The sequence below is a fragment of the Equus asinus genome, chromosome 7, assembly GCF_041296235.1.
Source record: "Equus asinus isolate D_3611 breed Donkey chromosome 7, EquAss-T2T_v2, whole genome shotgun sequence".
NCBI lineage: Eukaryota > Metazoa > Chordata > Mammalia > Perissodactyla > Equidae > Equus > Equus asinus.
The window spans coordinates 18,610,130-18,635,544 of record NC_091796.1 but is presented as its reverse complement, the minus strand read 5'-3'; the positions used below and the strand labels follow the sequence as shown (position 1 = coordinate 18,635,544).

The 25,415-nt window shown below is 41.5% G+C and overlaps 1 protein-coding gene across 12 annotated transcripts in view; it reads left to right on the top strand.

The window, feature by feature from the left end:
• NEDD4L (NEDD4 like E3 ubiquitin protein ligase) overlaps positions 1-25,415 on the top strand; it is a 340,623-nt gene that overhangs the window by 167,099 nt on the left and 148,109 nt on the right. For 9 of the 12 annotated variants that reach the window (XM_070512961.1, XM_070512959.1, XM_014859035.3 and 6 more), the window contains 2 exons: positions 20,496-20,577; positions 23,143-23,181. In XM_070512961.1, coding sequence (XP_070369062.1) covers positions 20,496-20,577; positions 23,143-23,181 — 121 coding nt within the window. Of the gene's footprint in view, positions 1-20,495; positions 20,578-21,298; positions 21,788-23,142; positions 23,182-25,415 lie in introns of those variants that run through there. The other 3 variants (XM_044774795.2, XM_070512964.1, XM_070512971.1) reach the window with 3 other exon arrangements.

The following is a 25,415-nucleotide window of genomic DNA, read 5'->3' as shown; positions in this document are numbered from 1 at the left end:
GGAGATCATGACATCTGGTTATTCCCAGTTGCAGGTGGCAGCGCTAGAAAACAAACCCGAGTATGTCTTACTGCAGAGTGTGGCCCTCAATCACGTTGCTGTCACCCTACATCGAGTAAACTGAGGCAGCTGTAAACTGAGAAGAAAGAAATCCTCTCTTTCTCAAATGTGCAACTGTTACATTTTTGTGAGGGTCTTCCCTCCAGTTAACAATTTCTCCTTTCCTCCAAGTAGTTGTTGAAAGTCAGTTTCACACAGGTCCTGTGACCATCCTATGAAAACTGCAACCATCGCCTCCCTCCCTCGTCCTAGTGTCAGTCCTCTTTGTCTGCTGTGTTTCTTCCCTCTTTAGAATTTGTCATTGTCTAACGCTATTCTTTCCTGCTTTATTCTGTGCTACCTGGCTCCCCCTGCTAGAGTGTGTAAGCCCCACCAAGGTCAGGAGGTTACAGTGTTTCTTCGTTGGTGTATCTTAGGTGCTAGACCTGAGGTAGGTCCTCAGTGAATACTTGTTGAGAGAAGGAATGGGAGGGGAAGCCAGACCCTGGAGCCTTCGGAGAGTCTGAAGGGAGGCTCCTTGTGGTCTTATGATCCTCACTGGGGTCAGTTGGAGGCCGTGGTTTCTTCTGAGTTGTCAGTCCTTTGAGGTGAGTTGTCTGTGGTCACCGCGCCCCACCTTTATGCATTAGTAGAATGGAATTGGCAGCATGGCTGTCACCACTTTGAGGTGAAAGTCTAAATTCCAGACTTTCTCACATGCTTTTTCTGTGGATTGGGATTTGAGCTCCCTGGCTTCTGGTGTATAAAGAAGTCTGTCCACAGGGGACTAGCTCTGTGAAGCTCCTTACAAGCTATTCATCGACGTAGCAAATGTTTTACCCATTGTGGGTTTTTCCTACCTAATTGCCACTGTGGTTTTCAGCGTGCTGCAGTTACACGTTCCACTGTGGTTTTACTTAGCCTTAATCCTTTATTAATTGCCTCTCGTTCGAACTCCCTAAGAGCAGATTATCCTCTACTTTCAGCTTCTGCTCCATTACTATTGGATTTCTTTGTTTCGGTCATGACATGAGAAAAATAACCAAGAAATTGCAAATGAGGCTGTTTTATTTCCATCCACTTTATTCCTCTTTTAGCAGTACTATAGTTTAAAATAATAGAAATGGCCATTTCACAGCATGTGAATTCTATATGTTCCATGATATAGACAATGATATTTTCCAGTATCTTTCTAGCACAGAGCTCGCGATTTACCCATTCCACCTCTCCTCCATGCCCCTAACCTGCCCTTGGGCCATCACCATACCCTGTAAAGCAGTTACTTGTTGCAGACCTACTGTGTAGCTGGAATGTCATAGACACAAGTGACCAAGACATGACCCTGTTCATAAGGAGCTTCCAGACCAGTAACAATAATGGATACATAAGTAAATGATTGCTATACTGGTAGGCTTCTGCCAACAGGAGTGGGGTTTGGGGTTAGGAAATCAACTCAAAGACAGTTGAGCTGGTCTTTAAGGTTGAGTGAGGGTCACATGGAGGCAAGGTGGGGTCCAGGGCATTTCCAGCAGAGGAAAAAGCATGATGTGCTCAGAGAACTAAAGTCGCCCCCCTTGGCTAAATGTGTGAGGCACAGGGAAGATGGCATTGAAGGGGCAGGCAGAGGCCAGAGTTGGGCAGACTGTGTATGCACTGTAGTCTGGACTTTATCTGTGAGATTACAAAGAACCAATTCAGAGCGGATGATTCCCATGTGTTTGGCTGGGGCAATTGGGTTAATATTTGGCTTTATTAACAAGATGTGGAGTAGAGGAGATTAGGGCTTGTTGTGAATTTCATCCATGAGATACCTAATCACTGAGGATGGGATGCCCAGAAAGTTCCTCCGTTTGTTGCCTGTTGCTCAGGCCTGGGGTCTTGGCTGGAGTCCTGACTTGGCCATCACTTAGCAGTTAATAATCATGGAGGAGGAGGGTATGCCTGCGGAGAGGGGAGTGTGAGCCCACTCAGGGAGTGTTGCCAAGTGAAAAGAAGCCAAAGATGAAGCCTGGAGGGCACATCAGCCTGTAACTTTGTATTTCTCAGCTCTGGGCATCCACGTCTGAGCTCTTTCTGTCGGAGTCAATGCGCTCTTCCACATCTGCAGCTGTCTCCTGAATGAGCTGTATCCTCATCTCCTTTAGAGCCTCGCTACACCCACTGGCAGTGTCACCTGGGAGCTTGTTAGAAATGGAAATTCTTGGGGCTCCCTTCACACCTCCCCAATCAGAATCTGCATTTTAACAGAATCCTCAGGTGATTACAGTGCACAGTGAAGTGCCAGAAGCCCTGCTGTGGAACCTCTTTACCAATCACAGAAGAGCAGAGGAGGTTTTCCTTCTTTTGTGCTCTCTACAGGGCCTACTTACCTTTTAAAATTTCCTCAAAATTACGGACTATGGAATATATAGAGTGTAAATCTCATTAGCAGTTAATGAATGGTATTTGGCTGGAACACATAGTTGTGCCCATACTCACCGTTCTCGCATTCAGATCGCATGTGTCTGGGTTGGGTTTTGTGTTCCCTTAGAAGGAGCCCCGCTGCTCCCTGAACGTTACTTGCTGAGATCTCAGACTGCTTTTTCAGTCTGGTTACTGAATGATATTCCTGCAGAATGGGGGTGCACATATGCACGTTCACCTTGCTGGGGGTAACCTAACTCACATTCCTCCCAATGACCTGGCCTCACTTTGTGGTGACACGTGCTGCACCCACCACTGGCATTTATTTGATATAATGATGATCGCTGTTCAATAGTATCTCAATCCAAGTCAGCTGCACAACATTTTTAAGTTAATTACAATGAATCTTTTCTCTATCGTGTGCCTTGATTAAGGGCTAAGAGTTGAGTCTTGGGCTGGCCCGGGGGCGCAGCGGTTAAGTTCACACACGTTCCGCTTTGGCGGCCCAGTGTTCCCTGGTTCGGATCCCCGGTGCAGGCATGGCACTGCTTGGCAAGCCATGCTGTGGTAGGCATCCCATATACAAAGTAGAGGGAGATGGGCACGGATGTTAGCTCAGGGCCAGTCTTCCTCAGCAAAAAGAGGAGGATTGGCAGCAGATGTTAGCTCAGGGCTAATCCCCTCAAAAAAAAAAAAAAAAATGTTGGGTGTGTGAAAATTCACATCTATATTGAGGCTTATGCATCTTTATTTTGAAATGAAACCTTTTCGGGGTTGGAGGAAAAATCAACAGACTACAAAAGCATGGCAACTGACACCAAGAACTTACACAATTGGAATAAAAATGTATAATGATTCATAATTAGCTAGTGGTCCATATTTTAGTAGGAATTCCCTTTCCAGTGTGTTTCTGGAATTAACTGTTTTGTTATTTTCTCCCTAAGTTAAGTCTTCAGACATTAACATTTCTGTGTCCTTGAAATTCGAATATTTAAGTTTCTCATGTATAGAAAGTGTATGTCAGTTCTGTAAGTCAGTTGATTAAAGTTTTGCTTTTAGTTAATCTAAAGTGGCTCATGATGTTAGTTTTTGGTATCAGGTACTATTATTGCTGAGATGAGATTCACTGTGAAACTCCCCTCGCCCCCATTTTGTTGTTTCTTGGAGTATATTTGAGCTTGTCACTCAGGACACTCTAGGAAATGATCTTGTGGCTCCCACATTGTGGAAACGTGAAGAAAGTGAAGCAAGTTTAAGAAAAAGCTTTATGTGGAAAATACATTCCGTATCTAGTTGATCATTATCAGGTGTGAGATAAACTGAGCATTCCACATTTTGGCAACTCAAGCAAGACAATGTTTACAAATGTGTGTCCCTGGGAAGAACTTACCCTATCCTAATGATGTGTAGGAAGCCAACCAACCAAAAAATACTTATGAGGACTTGTTCTGTGGAAAATGCTGACGAGCCTAACATAGATAGTGGCCTTACATGACGTGTGGCTAGTTTAAGAGAATTAAGATTTGCGTACTTGAAAAAGGACAAATAACGCAGAAGGGCACATGAGTCAGTGGCAAAGGAGTGGTCTAAACAATGTGACTGTAGGAATGCAGAGCATGGAGAGGCTGGTTATCATAGGTGGTTTGTTCTGGGAAGAGGAGGAGGAGGACCTGTAGCTGCTCTGAGCCTGGAAGGATCCAGGATTTCCACAGGAGTGAGAGTGGGAAACATAAAGAATCACCCGTAAGTGAGTATGCACCATGGGAAGTGGGCTGAAAACTTGGAAGACAGTAGATTGGCGTATTAGGAGAATCAAGGAGAGGAGGCTGATGTTGACAAATGGCTTCACTGGATTCTGCACTTAGTGCCTAGTAGCAATTCTTATGCATAGGGCAAAAGTAAACGAGGATCCTGTGTTCTGTTTCAGTGTAATAGAGGTCTGACCTCCACAGTTATTATGGGAAAGGTGCATTTTATTCTATGTAAATTCTCTTAATCTCTCCTGTTGGCTCTTGTCCCTTGGCTTTTTAATGCTTTCTTCTTCGTGGTTGTGAGGTCAGGGAGAAGCATATATACCCATAAAACAAAGTCATCTAGCAGCATAAACCTTCATGCTCAAACACACACCCTTTTGAGCTGGGGGTGGTGTGGGTAGGAACAGTCCCTACTAATAATTATGGAACCTATCCGAGGCTCACTTTAGAAGTCTCATCTAACACAGGAACTTAAGGGAAGATTTTAAAATATCTGAACACGAGGAAAAATCTCCAGCGTGTATCCAGCTTTGGGGATGTGTATGGGGCTCTGGTGCTCACACTGTTGAGGAGCAGGTCAACCAAGATTTTTAATGCAGATGAAGGCTTCATTTCTTCTATGAACTCCTTTTCTTCTTGACAATCTATGGGTGCAAGAAGTCCCAATGTGAGTACCCACCATGTATTTATCTAGCTAATTGGGAAAAAGATGTGTGCCCTACAACATTCACCTTCTTGCTCCCATTGGGGCGGGGCATTACCATAATCTAGGCCTCTTTCTGTTGATTATAGTTTTCTTCCTGTGGTAAGACTGTGAAGCATAATTGTTTTTGCCTCTCTTTTAAAATCCTGTTTTAAAAAGCCTTGTGGTAGAGAGAGTAGAGAGGTCAAGTATCTGGTGGTTTGTTTGCATGTTTAACAGCCTTGAAGATAAAACTTTTAAATTCTTCTACAAATTATTTATCTAAGAGTTGAGGGGATGCTTTGGCTTCCCTGAGGAATTCTGGGATTTCACAGGCAGTTCTTTGTATTTTTGAAAATAGTCTGAATGTGGTTGGCAGGGTGGCATTAGGAGTTAATGTATTTTAAGTATTGGTTTGCAACTTAGTAAAAGGTCCATAAACCTTTGTCTGCAGTTTGAAAATCCAAAGAGCCCTGGAAACTGAGAACATATTTGTAGGTTTGTAGGAAACTCATTTCATAGCAAAACCTGACCTGAAGGGACTTGAGAGTATTTCTGGTTTTGTGTAGAACTTAATGCCAACATTCATACATATTGCTACAGATAGTAACATTTGATTATGAGTCCTGCCCCAAGCCCCTACTGGGAATGTTACCTAGTAATTGGGATAGTCAGAATCACCTAAAATGAGAAAAAAGTCAGAGTTCTGTAACACATTTGGCCCCAAGGGTTTCCAATAGAGGCTGGTTTAGCAGAGTATTATTTCCCAGGCTGTGGTAACAAAGTGCCTGTGGTTCTTCATTACTGTGAGTCTGTCTTTGTGTCCAGATTTCTGCTCTTATAAGGATACCAGTCATTATGGATTAGGGCTCACCCCAATGACCTCATTTTAACTCGATTACTTCGGTAAAGACCCTATTTCCTAATAAGGTTTTGTTCTGAGGCTCTGGGGCTTAGGACCCCAACATGTCTTTCTCGGGGGACCTGAGTGTTTAGCCCATAACACAGGGACTTGTTTAAGATGAGCTGCTCTGTTCCTTCTGTATTCAGGCTGGTGCCAAGATCAAAACCTTTACCTCATGGCTTTCCTCATGCCCTGGCAGCTGCTTCACCAAATGAATATCACTCGTGGGGGCTGCCTATGGAGAGTTTAGAAGCTGCCACATCTCATGTTAACCCATGTGAAACAGGAATCCTTTCCCCTCAGAGAATCTTCCCTGTGAGAAGAAAGATTCTTCCAGTGAGAACTGGACCGGTCTTTGGGGTTAGCTCCTGATGTGTGTCTGGCACCACTGTCACTCCCACCCCTGAGAAGTCTAGAATGTTCCTACATATGTTAAAGGAAGGATTGTACAGAAAGTGTTGAGTGCTTGGCTCACGATGAACACTCTGGTGTAGAGAGGTTGATATTTATGTGCACAGGAAGCGTTTACTCCTGGACGTAACTGTCCTTGGATTCCCTCTTCTCCCCCCACTTCCCCTGTCTGCCCACAAAAATTGGCCCTGCGAGGCCCGCTCTCAGCATGGTTGTTGTTTACTAATCTGCATGGTGTCTCCTTCAGATCGACCTCTGTTCCTGAGCACCAAGCACACGGGGTCTCAGCAGTGTTCATCTCTGTGATGTGGAGGGGTGCTTAATACCCCGAGTGCTGTCTTTAGTCCCAGCATCCCGGAGTGTGCTGTGACAGCAGAAGTAAAAGGCAAGCTGTGCTCTGGGAACTGATGACTCTTCCAGAGTTAATTAAAAGCACCTTCTTTCCTCTGTTGCGTTAATAAAGGCTGAATTCCCTGAGTAGTTCTCTGTCGTAGAATTTGCCCTCTTTTCTAGTCAGGCACAGCTCAGTGTCGATTCCCCCTTGGCGTCAAGTTCAGAGTTCCTCTGCTTGACCAGCTGTAGTTCCTTTGGATCATAAGGGCATGGGTGGGGCTGGCCAAGGAAGAGACTCAGTGTTAGAGTGACGACTTTTGAAGTCTGTTCCTATGCTTGGTGATAGCAGTGCAGTATTTTTCAAGCTTAGATATTTTTTTTGGCTGTTTTTTAGGCTGCTGACTTGATAAATTGGGTGTCCAGGGAGCTAATTTATGAAAAATGAAATATAATTAAGCAATTAAGAGCGTATCTTTGAATTTTTGTTTTATGAAGTTTGAGTTGGGTTGACTCTCCTTTTCTGACCGTGAAGACGGTAGAGGAGCAGATGTCAGTATCCCCACCAGACTCAAGTCCAAACAAACAAGCTGACTGAGGTGATCATATCTCAGAATTTTCCTCCTTGCTTTATTTCCTTTAGAACTGAATTCCTGATAGGCTTGTCTTATTACAGGGTTCATGTAACTCTTCTCTCATTAGACAAAAGTTTTTTTTTTTTTTTTTTAAATAGGCAAGAACCGACTTGCCTTTGCTCTCTTCCTTCTCCCTGACCCCCGTTGAAATAAACAAGAAGTGGTGCCAACTGGTAAATTATAATTACAGGCAGACCTTGTAGGTTGCCCTTCCCATGACCCCAGTAAACATGAGCAGTGTCAAGCAGCCAGGGTGAGCCCACCAGGAGAGGCAGAGTCCTTAACTTCCAGTAGAGATGAAGCCGTACCCTCCTCTACCCCCTCAGGAGTGATTGGATAGTGAGATGGGAATACTGAATTGAAAGAGCTCATTGTGCTGGATCCTGGAGAAAAAGAGGAAAAGATGGAGTCTCAGGGGTTCCCCGAGTGGAGTGCTCACACAGGCAACTTGTTAGAAATGTAGATTATCAGGTTCTACCTGAGATCTGAATTGGCAACTCTGGGCTTGGAGCCCAGCAGTCTGTTTTGATCAGTGCTCCAGGTGATTAAAGGTTGAGAACCTCTGCTCTAAGAATTCCTGATCTTCGGGCCTTCCACAGTGACCATCATGGTGGTGTCATGTGCTAGAATCAACATGTCTGCACGGACAACAGAGTCCTCTTCTTAGAACACACAGAACAGAGGGCGTAAATCGGTATTCTAAACTGTTCTAGTTAATCATTACTGTGGGCAAATGCCATCAGAATGTAGGTACTGCCAAGTGAGAGCAAGAGTGAAGCCCTCATTAGGTACCTGGAAAAAGGTGAGGAGTTGACTGTTTTCAGGAGGGGCCGTCTTGAGACAGGTACGGAGTCACTGATGGGGAATATTAGCATGTTTCCAGGATAAATCTCACCAACCTCATAATTTCTTATAGGATTAGTATTCTCTGTGATGCAGTTTCCTATGTGGTGACTTTGCTTGTGCCTGGCGCAGATTGCCTTCTCTGGCCTGGATAGTCAGTAGAGCAAATTTCCTGTCTGTTACTGACAGAGTATAAAATATTGCTTAAATAGTAAACTTGGACTATATGGTTTTCAAAGAACTTCTTTGGGAATGATTTAGCATTTAGACCCACAGTCATTTAGGATCCACAGAACTTGTAAGACTCAAACCTATTGTCAAGCAGCCCAGAGTTTTCTTGTCAGCAGGGCCCTGAAGGAAAATATTTGGGAGAGGATATGGTTCTCCTCTCTGATGGTTAAATGGGAGAGTGCACTGTTTCTTGATAGCCGTTTATGTATGTTATTAATAACACATTTGGCCCCCTACCATTTTACTTCTTTGAAGTTGTAGAAGTTTATTATCCTTTGTGCAAAGCAATTTACATAAACATTTACCAGCTAATAACACTTCCTTCTGTAGGCAGAAATTAATTCTGTGGGGCATTTGGTAAGTGAATGTACAAGTATGTTAGAGATAGACAAGTATGTTAGAGATAGATCGGTCTTTGAAAATTTTCCTTACGGCTTTTGGGTTACGTTAATTATTTCAGTTAAATAAGTAGGATATCTGCTTAAATAGTTAAGATCAGTGAAGGCTGATAATAGAATTTAATTGTGTGATAAATTTGAAAGTTATGCCTATCTTATACTGTGTCTGTATTGTCGTATTACCCATTGGTAACCATGTCTGGGATTGTGATGGGAGGTAGTGGGGAAATGGTTCACTGTATAGGTTTTTGTTCAACTAGAGCTTTTAAGGAATTTTTGAAGTTGATGTAACGTGAACTTGAGCTCTACGTATTTTTGTTGTAAGTGTGTGCATACTCCTATGGTTATAGTTATCCAGAGCCCTTAGATGAGGGATCCCATGGATTTGGGTTATTACCTACTACTTTATGCTGGGCTTAGTCCTGGGCAGGTAACAAACATGACTACTCAAGTAAAGGTTGAAGAAAATAATTAAAAGTACCTTTGAACTATCATATGGCAATTTGGAATTAATGATATATGTAATTACATTTACTATAGTGGTCTCATGTGGCTGAAGATTTCCGTCATGTTTATTGCCTATTAAGAGACAATACCACTATGCTACTTCAGGAGTGACCCAGATAGTTTTAACTTTGTTGTACCCTTTCTAATCTGAGAAAGCCATGTCTTTTTATCTCTAGATGAATTATTTTGGGTTGTTTACTTAGAATAGGCAGTAAACCCCCTCTAAACTTTCTAAACACTCTCAGGTCGTTGACAACTCCCTGTATGCGTGCATGTGGTTTGTGAGTATGTGCATGTGCTCATGCATTCCTGAATTATATTTTCAGAAGATAACACTTTTGTGCAAAGTCTCATCTGATCACTTTGAAAAAGTGATAATTTCTCTCACAAGTACCCAGATTTGAATTGCTCCCCGCCTAAGATGTGCATGGGGGACAACACTTGAGGCCTTTGACAGAGTGGATTTTTAGAACCCCCTCAAGGGGTAGTAAAGGAGATGCTGTGTGTTGACACTGTAATTAAACATGACTTCGTTGGCATGGGCCCCGTAAAGAGATGTGTGCTGTTGCAACGATGATGAAGCATACTTCACCAACAGAATGTTTAACATAGATTCTAAGACACACTCCACTTAGTGTGTTTATGTAGCTTTTTTTAAGGCTCTTTGAGACGTCTTAGCCTGTTACTTGAAAAGGAAGGTGGTTGTTAAATCAGAGATTGATGTTAAGGTTGCAAATGCCATTTTGCTCTGTCTACTTGATTGGCACATACATGATCTTTCTAACTTGAATTTTCTAGTTACTGCCATTTGTTTGGGACCACTCCCAGTGGGAGCTCAACCAGGGGGCTGGCCATAAGGACCAGCTGTGTCACCTTTCAGTCTCAACATCTCAGCTAAATAGTGATATCGTTATCATTTAATAGTGACATCTTTATCATTTGGAATATAGAGAGAAATGAAGAAAAAATCACTCATGGTCTCATTAAGGCAGGAGTAAACCCTATTTTATAGTTTAGTGTATTTATAATGCACTAGTTTTATTTGGTTCAATAGCTATGATAATATACAATTTTTTTTACTTTCTTTTTAAACAAAGCACAGGCAACTACATCAAGTTCTTCATTAATACCATTTTAATGGCAGCATCACATTTCGTGTGTGCACAATAGGTATCAGGACATCATCTTTTCGTCATTCACGAGTTGGGGATAGTAAAATCCTCCCGGCCAGGGTTCCTCCAGGGGTTAAAAATGGTGTATACGTAAGGCACCAAGCACAAGGCTTTGCACTCAGAAAGTGCTTAATGAATGATACTGGAAGTTATTACCTCTGTTCCTAAGGTTTTCCCTGCATTTCAGATCATGTTAGAGTAATCATAAAAATTTATGAGCTGGGCTGGCCTGGTGGCATAGTGGTTAACCTCACACGCTCCACTTCAGCAGCCCAGGTTCGCAAGTTCAGATCCTGGATGCAGACCTACACACCACTCATCAAGCCATGCCGTGGAGGCATCCCACATACAAAACAGAGGAAGATGGGCGCAGATGTTAGCTCCGGGCCAGTTTTCCTCAGCAAAAAGAGGAAGATTGGCAACAGATGTTAGCTCAAGGCCAATCTTCCTCCCCCCCCCCCCACAAAAAAGAGCTTTTTTGAGTTCTCAATATATACAGCCAACTGCCATAAAAGGCAGCATCTGCATTATATGCACTCACTCGTGTCTGACTTTGGTTTCTCTGGAAACCAAAGGAGTAGACAGCCTCTTTGAGGGCAGCATCTGTGTCTATTTACCTCTGTCGTCCCCCTTGTGCCCCGCCTTTGATCTCCCCCTTTGGTGCCCACCACAGTCCTTTGCACGTTGTGGACTCTCAATGACTATTTGAGGAATTAATTACTAAACAGTTTCTGAAAAGGGAGCAGTTTTTGTTTCTTCTTTCCCTTATGGCTTGTTGTCTCTCTTGGCTCTATTAAAGCATTAAGAGCATAAAAGAAAGAGGTGTTTGCTTACCCTCTGGTAGTTGCACGCATATGGGGAAAATACATAATAGAATATGCCAGAATTGAAGGCAAGTCACAACTATCACTTTTTTTGGTGGCTGTATGAATGTTTCACTAATTTATAGGTGAAACTTTACCTAGCAGTGATGCCACTGAACATTATTTTCACTCTCAGATGATAAAACACTGGTTTTGCACAAACTTTCTTTTAGCTTAAATATTTTCATGGGCTGCTGCAAATCTGCATAGATATAATCAGAACTGTGTATATGTGTGTTAGAGAGATGCACATGTAGATGTCCCCTGCAACTATGACCCAAGGTTGGGACCCCCGAGTGACCACTTGTAGATGGCATGGGACAAGGAGAGTCATTCCAGACTAGAGATTTCAAGACTCGATGATTGGGAAGGGTTTGGGATAGGAGTAAACCACTAGTTGCTCCAAACAACAAAATTATAACTGAAGCATCTAAAAGTGTATTTTTTTTTAGCAGCTTTACAGAATGTGACTAAACTGTAAGGTTTTAATGCCTCTTTTACCTGCTTAGGACCAAAACAAGAATGCATTTGTCTGTAAACTGACGACTCATTGCTTTCTTGCATTTGTTGAAAGACTGTACATATTTAAGAGTGAGTAACTCATTGCCAGTATTGGTGACGAGTGATGTATTTCAAAGTATACTTCATGCTTTTCGCTAAATCTCAAGGGCTAGAATGTATGTGGATATTCTTTAAAAAATCATCAGTAGGCATCCATTTAAGGCAGTTTTCAGGGTAGAAAAAATATTCGAAGCCATCTTGGGTTTGTTATTGAGGTGTAGGCTAGCCATGAAATTACAGAGTTCAGTGCCTCATTGAAAAGTATGTTCTAGTTGAAGTATATATGTAACTATTATTTTCATAACTTTTCTTATACTTATAAAAGCAGCACTTGTTCACAGTAGATGATTTAGGGGAAAAAAACCCACAAAGAAAATAAGCAAAATTTGTAAACTTATCTAGAGAGAACAACTTAACTTTAGCTATGTTTTTCTCAATTATTTTCATATATATAGAATTAGTCACATTTTTAGGTTTTGTCTGTTCCTTAATGGTACCATAAGTATTTTCTCCCATTTTAAAATATTCTTTGAAAACATGATTTTAATGGTTTATAATTTTCTTAGCACATGATTATAGCATAATTTATTTAATCGTTTCTCTCTTGGATTGGAAAGTTGCTTCTAATTTTTTCTTATTATATATGATGCTGAAATGAGTATCTTTTGCACATAAATATTTGCCTGCATCTCTGATTATGTCTTTGGGATTAATCCTTAGAAATAGATTTGTTGAATCAATGGTATCAACTCTGAATGCTTTTGATACCTCCTGCCAGGTTGCTTCCCAAAAAACTTGTAATAATTTCTTTTCAGTAGTAGAGTATTAAAATGTTTGCCTCTCATTAGAAAGTTTTAACTTTTTTCTGTCTTTGACAATTTGTTACATAAAAACTTTGATTTCAATGTTATTGCATTATTCACGTGTTTTATTTCTTCTCACACTTTCTAGGTAATATTTTTCCTCATTGTTTTGTAAGTGTTATTTCTTTGTTACAGACGTCAGTAATTTATGTAACACTGACTATAATAGTAAAACTGGAGAGGAATGAGGAAACCTTTAACAAAACAGATTTTTCAATGAAACTTTCTCTCAGTTAGCCACGTCTTAGTGTGTCAGATACATCAGGTAGTCAAAATAAATTTGATCTCTTGTACTGTGTAATATGTTTCATTAGCCGTCTGCTCTCGGCTAATAGGGAGCAAAGGCATAATCCTTGTACAGGCTGTTCCAGTAGCATATTGAGCAACTTTTTACGGGAAAAAATTATTGCTTCCTTCAGACTGTGGTTGTGGTGCTCCGGTAGGAGGGAAAAATGGCTGAAAAATGAAGACGTTTCTCATTGTTCTTCTTATATCCTGGTATCTTGGAAGGACACCTTTGTAGCTGGCGGACAAGACACTGTCATTCCAACCTGGCTGCAGTCTGAACGTAATCCACCTTGAGTGCTTTGCCCACTGGAGGCAACTCTGCCCTCCCTCTGCCTCTCCTGCTCACTGCCCTGCCCCCTTTAAAACACATGGATCTCAGCAAAGACTATTGATTCTGATAAAAATGAGTGAGCAGTCAGTCCAAAAGGACTGGCCTTTGCGCATTCCTGTTTGTTGTGGAATGTTTCAGTGAGTCAAATGGAGAGGGTCAAGCATCACCCCATTAATGACACATCTGGACTAACTGTTCTTGTTCAGTGTGTGCAGGAGGTTGAGCAATGGGCAAACCTAGCAAGTCTTATTTTCACCTCTGCCTGAGAAATGATCTCGTCTGCACCGTTTCTGCTTCACGATGATGAAGGTGGAATGAGAAGCATCTCTGAATTCCTTAAACCTACTTGAGATCAATGCAGGCTTGAGGAACCAGGATCTTCAGCACTGGGTTCCGTGTTGAGAATGAATGAAACAAGAACAGTAAAGCTCTTCTCTCAGCAGTTTTGCAAAGTCAGGATGGATTTTTGACCAAGGTTTCTTGGTGAGATCTCATAAGAGAGCAGGTATTTGTGGATTTTTTTCTTGACCATCTTGGCATCTGTTAGACTCTTTTAAGATTTCTCTCCAGTTAGTAGGATCTGTCTTGTAGCTGTTGGCTTCTAGCAGAGTTTCTGGTTTGTGTCATGTGTTCAAGATAGGGTGATGTCACTCTTCTATTTTTTTTTCCCTCAAAAGTAATCTTTTGTGTGCAGGTGAGATGGCTTGTTTGTGAGTGAACAGCTCGAATCTCCCAGGTAGTTTTTCTTCTGGACATTGTATACTGAGTAAAAAATAGGGAGGAACCTAAAGATCCTTCAGGATGCATTTTATGGTTTGTCCAATCTAGACATGTCAATTTGGAGGCCAATTCTAGCTTTCAGACTTCTAGTTTAAATAACATTAAATCATTAGGATTCTCTAATGGCAGACCATTAGCATTTGATATGCCTTTGTAGACTTACATACAAATGCCTCATCATGGACATGGAGCAAAAGATTCCAGGGCCTCCTGTGTAATGACCTAAAACATCAAGAGAGCCCTGTAAAAGGACCTTGGTTATAAAGGCAAGACCCTAGCAGTGCCTTGGAATTCATGGTCTTCTCTCGGAATGGTAAGAGCTTCCTTGTCAGTGGGTGCATCCTGCTCTTCTGTGGGTGACATTGCTGCTCCAGTAAGGGATTGAAGCCCCAATACCATTTTGTAGCTTGAGACTGCAGTCATCCAGGCCTGAGAGTTGCAGGTTGGCATGGATGCCCCTCTTCTAACCTCCTCACGACATTCAGTTCGCCACCCAGTTCTTTCGAGTACACCTTTGGGCATGCTCCCAGTCCTTTCTTTTTGATCCTTGCTACCTCTGTGTTTAGACTTTTCTCACTCTTTGGTGCAGAAGCCTTCCAGCTGGTCTCCTTGCCTGCTGGTTCATCTCCTTGCTGTGAATCTGATCCAGAATCTTCCCTATTGAGATAATCTGATGATGATGATGATGGTAGCGGTGGCAGTGGCAGCTAACATTTATTGAGTACTTACTATGTGTCAGGCATTATTGTAATTTCAGTCTTCCTAACAGCCTGCCTTATAAAAGGAAGTAGTGCTATTATCCCCATCACATAGATGGTGAAACTGAGGCACAAAGGCACTATATGAGTTTTCCAAAGTCAAACAGCTACAAATAGGGAGAGACAGGATTGAGCTCCAGCAATGACAGCCAGCTCTGTAGTTGCACATAGGGCTCCTTGTGATTTGAGCCAGGCTTCTTCTCCAGCTGCCTTTTCTCCCCAAACCCCACAGGCTGCAGCTATGCCAGACACCCTGTCGCTGGACCTTTGCTTATGCTCTTCCCTCTGTCTGGAGAACTCTCACCTTCTTGGCCTCACAGATTCCTCTCTGGCTGGGGTGCCCAGATGGACCAGTGCATAGAAACCACCTGAGATGTTTGATAAATGCAGATTCCCAGGTCCTAACCCTAGAGATTCTGATCTAGCAGGCCTGGGGTGGGGCCAGGCACCCGATTACAGGTGACTCTGGCGTGCACGAGGTCAGGAACTGCTGCTGCTGTGGAGTGTTGTATTCTAGGGTGCTTGGCATACACTGTGTCACAGTCCTTGCTTTGCTTCTCTGTGCCCCATTCACATGGGGCAGGCACAGGGTCTTCTATTTCTGGTGATTGTCTCCTTGCCTGGAATATAGTAGGCACTCAATAAGTAGAATGTTTGAATCCTAATATCAGTTTGTTGTCTCCTTTTAAAGTCTGAAAAGAAAGGTGTGATACCTAAACAGCTTCACTATGCAGAGAAAACAAAAGGTTTGCAAAACAGAATTTTTCTTGTAATCCACAAAGCATGGAGCTTCTCAGAGAGTAATGCTAATGCTAGCCCTGAGTTGTACTGAACACAGCCACCAGGACAGGAACTAGTTTCCAACAGTGAATTCTGGTGAGCTTTGCTATAAATAAGATTAGCAGTTTGATCATCTCCACCAGATCCCCGTGGGGCTTCCACACAGTATGAATCATGAGGAAGCATAGAATACTTAGTGTGCTGTGTTTGGCCTACACCCAGTTTGTAATATGAAGTAATCGGTGTCAAATCAGATCAGCAGTCACAGCAGAGGTCGGGGGTCAAAAGGAGCAACAGAGAACCTCAAAAGTCTCACAAGAGAGGAAAGAACAGAATCACAATTACAGCGGCTGTCATTTATAGGGCCCTTGTACTGTGTGTTTGGTGCTGAACTGGGTACTGATATTAATACGTAATTTTCTCTGATCCTTGTGGTTTGCCCTCTGAGTTAGGAGTTGTCATTCCCAGCTCATTCATAAACTGTCTGAAGGTGAGTGGTTAAGTGCCTGAAAGTCACTCAGAGGGTTGGTGAAGCTGAGGTTTGAGACTCCAGTGGAAACGGTCAGGGGCATCGAATGAGAAGCGCCGGCAGAGGAAGGAGGGATGGTCTTCTTGCCTGCATCCCTCCGTGCCCCGCCTGTTCTGTTGTGCGTTGTTATAAAAATATTATGTATTAACGGTTGACAACAACAAAAGAATCTTCAACAGTGTATAAGGGAGTCACATGAAAACCAGAAATCTCTAGCCTGCAGCTGTTTACCCTGTGTCTACTCCCATGGCAGGAGCTGCTGATGAGCTGCTTGTGTATCTTTCCTAAACTTTCTGGTGGTCTGGAGGGGCGGGGGGCATTGGTAAATCTTAAACATAGCTAACCTTTGACCTCAGGACTCAGCTAACCTTTTACAGCAAAGGTCTGGAATGTGTTGAGGACCGGAGAGGTAGAGCTTCAGAGGGCAGAAGCTTCTTCCAGAACTGCTGTCTTTATCAGAGGGCTCATATGGAGTCAGTGTGAACAAAGTCTCTGGCAACTGAATTCTTCCTTTCACCACTCCAGCAGAGCGTCGTGGTCAGAAGTGAAGACTGTCAGGGGCTAAAACAACACACGAGGGTTTGAGAAGAAGCTTAGTGGTGAGCTTTGGCATTCCTCAGCCTTGCCCCAGGCAAGCATCACACACATCCCTTTTGTTTTGGTTGTTGCTTAGGTGATTTATTTTTGATAGCTGGTAGGTAAGTTGGTTAGAAGCTGGTGACATGTATAGGAAAATGTCAGCCCCGTGATGCTCAAGAGTGGTTTTCATACTCAAAACTGTGGGCTGCACCCTTTATACTCTGATGGAGAAAACCTCAGGGTGGAGTTTAGGGTCTTATTCCCTCTTCCTCTTAAAGAGTCTCTTTAGGAAGTCAGTCTGTGTTTACTAAGGAGGAGCTGGGCTAGTATTATGAATGATGAGAAGTGAGTTTGAATTTTCTGAGCTTCAGAATATTCTTACTAAAAGGGATCATCCAGTCTGATGACTTTAAAACTTTGTTACAGAACTCTGTCCAAAGAAGTTCTAACATAGAAACCAGATACATAAAACAGATTAAGGTGTTATCCTGTAGTTATCCTGAGAGAGTTACGAGGACTAAGGCTCTGTAGAGTCTGCATTTTGAAAAAAGTGATTTGGTTCAACTCCTTTATTTTGGATGTACGAAAACTGGGGTTCAGCATATTAAAGTGACTTGTCCGACGTCATATGGCTAATTAACTGGAATGTTGAGAAAAGGATAAGATCTTCCTCAAAGGTAGACACTTAGCCTGGGTGTCTTGTTCCTCCTCCAGACTCTGCTACAACGGCAAAGACAAAATTAGGTCATAATAGCAGTCACGGTACAAAATGCTGTCCAACTTGGCAGAATTTTAGGAACTCCTAGACATTTCTTCTCGCCAGCTCTGTTGGTGGTCAGCGGTAGCATATTGTAGCAAGGCCGTATCGCAGGCACTCGGAGAGGCAGATTCTGGAGCAAGCAAGCCTGCCTCTGTCATTTCCCGTCTCCCCTACTTGTAAGTTTAACCTTGGGCAAGCTCCTTGATTTCTCTGTCTGATTTTCTCATCTGAAAAATGTGCCAACTTCATAAGTTTGAGGTGAGGATCAATGAGATACTCGGTTCCAGTATCTCGGGTGTGCCAGGTGAGGACTGGGTACTTTAATGGGGGCTGGGTGCCAGGCTTGTGGTAATGGTGACGGTAATGGTGGTGCTGGTGCCAGTTGCTAATAGTTGAGGTAGTATTGATCACTGTTTAGGCTGCCCTGGCACCTTCCTGCTCATTTTCTGATGCTCAGTGCCCTTGCCTATATCTCAGCGTTGTCCTCCAGCATTCACCTGGCTGAAATGGGAAAATGCCATCATCCTCACTCAGGTGGGCTAAGTTGGGCCATTGATAAATGTCCATTTATGACCTTTCTTGATTTCATCCCTTTTTTGTTGCCCTCTCCTTTCCCCAGCTCGCTAGCACTCGTGTCTGCTCCCTAACAGGGTCCTTGGGAATGTGGTTGGTGCTCAGTAAACATTCGTTGATGTGAATGGTGCTGCTGTACCATCGGGAAGGGAGGAAGAACTTGAGACCAATCTGGGCTCCCCTCCTCCACCCCCTTGAACTTGCACCCTACTGTCCTTTCACCGACTCCCACACCTTGGCCTTTGGTTCTCTCTTCGCACTGAATTCTCTTCCCAAAGTTTCTTGATTGATCTTTCATGTAGACACCCTAGTACCCACCTCTACCTGGATGAGCACTCCAGACGTGCCCAGACATGCCTGCCTTGTTACAGCTGGGAGACGCTGTCCCAGACTGAGACCCCACTCTTGACCCCCAACTGTGTGTGTCACTTACTATGAACTATTCAGGGGATACAAACCAAGGTAAATAAATGATTAGTAGAAGACTCTGCATGTTCTGTTAAAGTGAGTGCTTACCTCTTTATTGCAGTTTTATAATAGGCAGCAATCATGATAGCTGAGGGACATGAAAACGAGATGACAGTCAGCAGAGTTTATGGCGTTCTATAATGTGAGATTGTGTGTGTGCGCGTCCGTGCATGCACCTCCATGGCATACTGGGAGCCTGGTCTTGAGATAACAGAGATATCAGGCCTTGAGCTTTTTTTAGCAACAGCTTGGTGGCTGGAAATAGAAAGTTTCTATAGCTAAAAAATACTCTTTTCAAATAGCGTCTAGAACAGTGGTTCTCAGAGTGTAGTTCCTGGATTGAGAGCACCAGCATCTCTGGGAATTTGTTAGAGATGCAAATTCTAGGGTCCTACCTCAGTCCTGCTAGATCTTTGGGGGTTTTGGGGGCTGGGGGCCAGCAATCTGTTTTAACTATCCCCACCCACCCCCAGGCAATTCTGATATGCTAAATGGTGAGAACCACTGACCTAGAAACTGACTCCTGATTCATCACCCACACCGGGGCTCTGAGGAGGAAGGTGCTCTTGTGGTCTTTAGACCTAGGTTAGGTTCTGGCTCTTGATATCTTTATTCTGAGGCTGAGGCTGTCCAGATAAGAAGTAGGTCTATCTGGTTAGATATTGCTTAATCAAAGAACATCTGTAGTTTATGGATAAGAGGCAAAGTATTAATTAATACCTTCTTCTAAACCAGAATGTTAAAATTAAAATATTTACTCAGAATATAACTGAGCAAATTCTGTTGCTGTTTTTCTCTTTTTTAAGGAGATATATTGTAGCTTCCATTAAGATGCATTTTATGGGTAGTAAATACTATATATATATATCTATCTCTATACCAACAATATTTTTCATTGACCTTTGACTTCTGTTTTTTGGGTATTGAGTATAGTCCAGTTACTACCAAGTTTTTAATTTTATCATACCTTTCTCTTTCCTTAAAAGATTTCATGGCAGATTTATTGAGATACTAAATAAAAATCAGTATAGTCTTAAGCATTATATGATACCCTGTAATCTTTGGAAATATCCTGGAAGTTGCAAAATAAGGGTAACAGTCATGGTAAAGCCACTAAAGGATAATGCTCAAATTGGATAGAAATAAATCGTCAGCTATAGATAATTAGATGAGTGAAAATTTGGGGATTTGAATACGTGAGTGTCCTTTCTGTGATTTTCAGAATCTCAAATGTGAAATGGAAGAACCTGGATCCCAAATTCTTATACAGTTATTAGGTTGACTGGATTTGAGCTATCCTAAGGTTAGGAACACCAGAACATGTGAGTGGATTTACCAAAGTCTTAGTAGATAGTCTACGTTAAGTAATCCTTTCAGTACACTTCTTGCTAAAAGATTTTAGTTTCCCAAGGAAATAATAGGAACTCTAGGACTGGTAGTCAAGAAACCTGAAGTTTAATCTAGACCTTACTGAAATCTGTAACTTTGGGCAAATCTCTCTTGATTTCCTGGGCTTTAATTTTTCATTTTTGTTTTTGTTATAATCTGTAAGATGATGGTCTTTGGTTTAGATGAACTATGTGTTACTGCCACTAAAAGAAAAGTAATTTTTACCTACATAGTTGAAATCAGAATATAAATAAGATGAAAACTAAATTTTCCAGCTAGATTTTGCTAGTCTGAACATATTTTGTATGCTTTTTAATGATCTTTCTTGTGATCTTTTCAGAATCTGATTGTATTTAGGAAAAAAAACTATGACAGATTAATCCCTTTGAATTAATTTTAGGGAAGATTATCTTTAAAGTTAAGGTACAGGTTTCATGATATTTTTGCTTTTAAATAAATGTCATTCAATCTGGTTGCTAGAAATTTATCTCAGTATACTTAGTTTAGTAGGCCTATAGAAAATGTTACTGCTTAGTTTGTGGAATATACATGAGCTGGAGTGTTAACTGATATTTGCATTTTCATTTAGCTTTGGCTACTTTGTTATGTTTTTTAAATGAAAAGTATAATCCAATCTTATTCAGTCTGAAATTTTTTCTTACAGTGATCCGTATGTGAAACTTTCATTGTACGTAGCAGATGAGAATAGAGAACTTGCTTTGGTGCAGACAAAAACAATTAAAAAGGTAAGTGTCCATCCTTATTAAACTTGATTTGTCATAATTTAATCCAATTAAATTACATATTTTGGCTCTGTAGAAGTTTATATTTTAAGTTTAAGATGGCAATATTTTTATTTTAAGCATCTCCCAGGATTAAATCTATAAAGTCAACGTAGACCAAACTTTTTAGTGTTAACCCAAGATATCGGTTCTGGCTTTTAGTTGAATGATTGTAAAAAAGTATTCTTAAAGTAAGTATTATTACAAATAAGATTTTTTTTCCCCTGCAAAGAATATAGCAAAATAAGGATTTGTTCTTGTTGGCTGGTTATTTTTTATAAAGAAATCTGAAATAATTTAAAATACATTTAATGACATGGAGTGGCTTGTGGAATTGGTAGGCACAAAAAGAATGGTTTAACATGAAACAAGTATTACCAAAGGGAGCAAAATAGTTGCTTAACTACATGAAAACAAAATATATTAATAAAACTATATGTTTGTGTGTCTGTATGTTTTACTCTTCTACGTTTTACATAGATATTTTCAGTAAAGATTTGTTTCCATGATTATAATATCTTAATTCATGTCTCCATTTTTTACATAAAATATTTACTTCATATTTGGGGCATTTATTGAAGATGGCATGTTTTCTATCAAAAGTACTGTTTTTATCTGTGCTTCAGTGTTATTTATGGATTACTGTTATTTTTCCTCCCCGACCTTGAGGGGGTTAGATAGTCTCACACTTTGAGTGATAAGCATTTCCTGGAGAGTGTGGTGATGGCTTTTGAAAAATGGTAGTTCTCCTGCTATTGTGCAGACGCCTGGTCTCTCTGACCAGGGCATTTTGTGTAAGGAACGGCAATTGTAGCGTGTCCTCCACCTGGCATTCGGACTGCCGTTAAAAATCTGTTTTGCAAACAGGAGCCTGTGTTTGGATTAGTGGGGAGGATTCCTGCGAAGGACGGAGGCCATTGTTCGCAGTGTAGGCGCCGTCCCTGGTTGTTATCAGTGGAGTGGGGGGCCCGCCTGGCAGCAAAGCCAGCCGAGGACCGGCCGCCTGCGGAACGCAGCGGGAGCAGCGACCCAAAGCCACCAAAGCCGGCGATTGGGGATCCTGAAATGTTTTCTCCTGCATGGGCAGGGCCTCCTCCCCCCTCCTCCTCTCCACGGTAGAGGGTGTAGCTCCGCGGCTGGGGCTGCTCTGCCGCGCACGGCAGCCAGGCTCCTGGTTAGTATTTCTGTGCTGCTCTCGGGTTTTAAGTACTGCTTTCATCCTCCTCTCTTCTTGGCCAGGTGCCTGGTCCTTTGTGCGTTTTGTGGTCTCACGTTGTTGTGTTATTGTTTTCTTCCCTTGCCTGTCATTTGCCTCTTCCCCTCTGCGGTCCTCTGAAGCTGGTCTCCAGGAGCTGCAGCCCCTGGCAGGCCTGGGCCTGCCCCACCTCTCCTTGGCTGCCCGCCACCCCTCTCCCTTCCTGCCTCCTCTCTCTCTCTCCTTACCATCCTTGGCTCCATTCAAAGCTGAACCTATGAACCCCTGTTATTTAGGATTGGATTCACTGTTGAGTCGTGGGTGGGAAAGTGCTAATTTTTTCTAAAATGCCAGTTCAATGTTGTACGAATTCTGTGTTTTTTGTTTTTGTGGGGCATTGTGTTAATATTTTTTCTTTGCTTCTTCCTGCACTAGTATGTTAAAGGACATAGATTGATAAAGGCAAATATCAGTCTGACTAAAATAATATCTGTAGCCATTGGTGAGGCTGTGATTTTTCAGTCTCAAATTTTTATGTATAATTTTTAAGAGATGTTTATTTGCGTATTATGCAAGTGCAAATGCACGAACATATGTGCATATGTATCCTTTCATAGTATCTGTTTCATCTTAGTTTCAAAGGATGTTTGGCAGCCCATGCTGAGAACAAAAGTATCCTTTCCGTGTCCTTGGGCGATATATTTAAATAGGTTGATAGGGAGATGGATGAATGAATGGATAGAGAAAAGGACTGAAGGATAAGTAGAGGAATACTTTTAAACCTGGTTATTTTGGAAAAAAAGAATTCACTTTTGGTTTGTAACTAGCAGGTTTTTGTTATAAAATCTGATCATCAGTATTGTTCTTGATAAACTATTCTTCAGCTTTCACTATTTAGGTGAATAGTGAACACTTTCACCCTTCTGCCACCTGCTTCATTGCTCTCCAAAGCAGATTGGTGGCAGGTTGGGGGAAGTGAGCAAAGTTCGTTTCCTTCATGATAGAATAATCATATCAAAGTTAATTTTTTGAAGAATATCTTTTATGTTTTCATGCCGATGGCTTTTTGTAGATTCCTGGCGTTTTTTCTTGTGGTTGATAGCATGCAATTTATGGTTTCTTCTGTATGAATCATCTGTTTCATAGATAGATCCCTTTCCCATCTAGTTTGGTTTACAGAATTGTCTCCAGTAATTGACTAAATGCTTCCTTTATTGCCATTTTGAATATGTCTTAGCAATTTTTTTAATCAAGAAAAATGTTTAAGCAAATATGTGGACTGCTTGTACTAGTAGCATCAGTGACGGTAAATGATTTTACAATTTCTCTTCCAGACGCTGAACCCAAAATGGAATGAAGAATTTTATTTTAGAGTAAGTTTTTCATTTTTTGGTAATAATTGTTGTTGATAAGTAGATTGATATGTTATCATGATAGATTCCTGGTGAGCAAAAGCTGGCAGATTTTTATTGTGAAATTCCTTTTAGTTTGAGAAATGGTTGGGTAGCCTCCTAATGTGTCCCAAATTTTCAAAGATTATAACTAGTAAGAAAATAATGTTTTAGGGAAGTAAGAAAAGTTATCCAAATACCATATTTTAGCTTTTCTACTCAAAGAAATGTTATTAAAATGATAGCTTAATTAAGTCTATGAGACATGGGGTATAAATTATTTTAGAGATAAAATAAAACAATAGAGGCGACGTGATTAAAAAGAAGCCTAAAAATTACCAATGATGTTCCATTTAGGAAGGAAAATCTTTGTAATTCAGATATTTAGTGTGAGTGTATGTGTGTAGCATAACGTGACTTCTGGAGTTTAAATATCACTGAATTAGGTAAAATTTCTCAGCCTTTTCTGTTTACTATCTAGAATAGCTATGTGTAGAAATGACTGAATTCTCTGAATTCACAGAGCTTACTGTTTGGTGAGGTTTTGTGGTTGTTGCTGGGCTTTTTTATACTGAAATTTTGGAAATAATAAACTAGTCTGCTATTTAATGGAAAGAAAGGGTTTTTTTCTCTTCAAAATGAATATGTTATAACTGTATAGCGGTGATATTAAGAACTACTTTATCTCCAGAAATGCTCTAGGTGAGATCCGGTTAGTGTCGATTTCCAGAGAACGATATTACCATTAGCCCCATTATAACTGGTTCTGATTTCTTCCTTTCAATGGGATTTTGTATGTTCCATACTGAGATCACTGTATAGCACATCTGCTTTCTATTGTGTTCAGAGCTGAAATATGGCATTGATATTTTAATACTTGGTGAGATTCTATGTGTAGTCTCTACCAGATGTATTCTAAATTACTTCATGAAGGACTGAAAAGCTAATGGGGACAGACAGATGTTATTGGCCCTGAGTTAACTCTCAGATAGAGCTTTCCACTTGTAAAAATCCAGATTACTTAGACATCTTTCAGTTTAACACCTTGGCCGCATTTATGTCAATTTTAGTACATCCAAAATTTTTTTCAATTTATCTTGGCTATCGACATATGTAAACTTTATTTTTCTTGACTTTTTTTAAAAAAAGGTTTTGTTTATTTATACCACAAGTCTTTCTTGAGTGCCTACTGCGTGTGAGCTCCTGCCACAGCCCGTGGATGCGTTGGTCAGCAGCACAACCCTTCATAGAGGTTACAGACAGACGCTAAACCCCCCGTCCATCTGCTTGCTCCATCATTAGGCTGAGGGCAGGCAAAGGCGCCAGAAGCACAAGTGGTGCTCTGGGCTGTACCGTCAAACGTTATTTCATTCTACTTTCCATTGTGAAGCAGCCAAGACTTGATGACAGTAGACCTGGGTCACATCTGGCTCTACCACTTACAGCCTTTGTGACCCTGGAAAAGCCACCTGAGATCTTGCATTCTCTGTGGGTTCCTTATCTCTCAGGTAGGAGAGGGAAGTCCTCACTTGATAGGGCTGTGGCTGTTTCCAGGATTTACATGCGATGACATAAACAAGAACACCCCACCACCATGTCTCACACATGGTTGGTACTTAACTAAAGGATACTGGAGTCCGAATGATGATTCCTGCTATTTTGGTGAGGTTTTGGTAGAGACAGAAAAAAACAAAAAGACATTGAAAGCCCAGTAGCTCTGACATTGACCCCACAGTTGCTTGAAGTGGAGACAGCTTTCATTTCTTTGTATCAGTAATGGTTCAGAGCGTGGGCTGTTGGAGACAAGCAGGCCGGGCCTGGTTGGGGTCCTATTTGCTCTGCATACTAGCTGTGGGCTCTTGGGCAAGTTACTTCACCCTCGGGAACCAGCTCCTCCTTTGTAAAATTGGGGTGACAGTTAAAAATCATAGGGTTGCTGCGAGGATTAAATGAGATCATGTGTCTTGATACTTAATAAGGAGATATTTCCTAAAAAATAAGCACACAATAGTAAAAAGCTACTTGTACTATTTTCTTCATTATTTTTGTCATTGCTAGTATGACTAGGCCCAAGAGATTTCCTCAAGCGTAGACCCTTGTGAGGAGGTGGCCTTGGTTTACAAGTATGAGGGTGCCTTTTGTAGAGGAGATTTAGAAACTCTTTAAAACTATTTCGAATTATACTTCCTGAGGTTAGAAAACCAGCTAAAAGCATT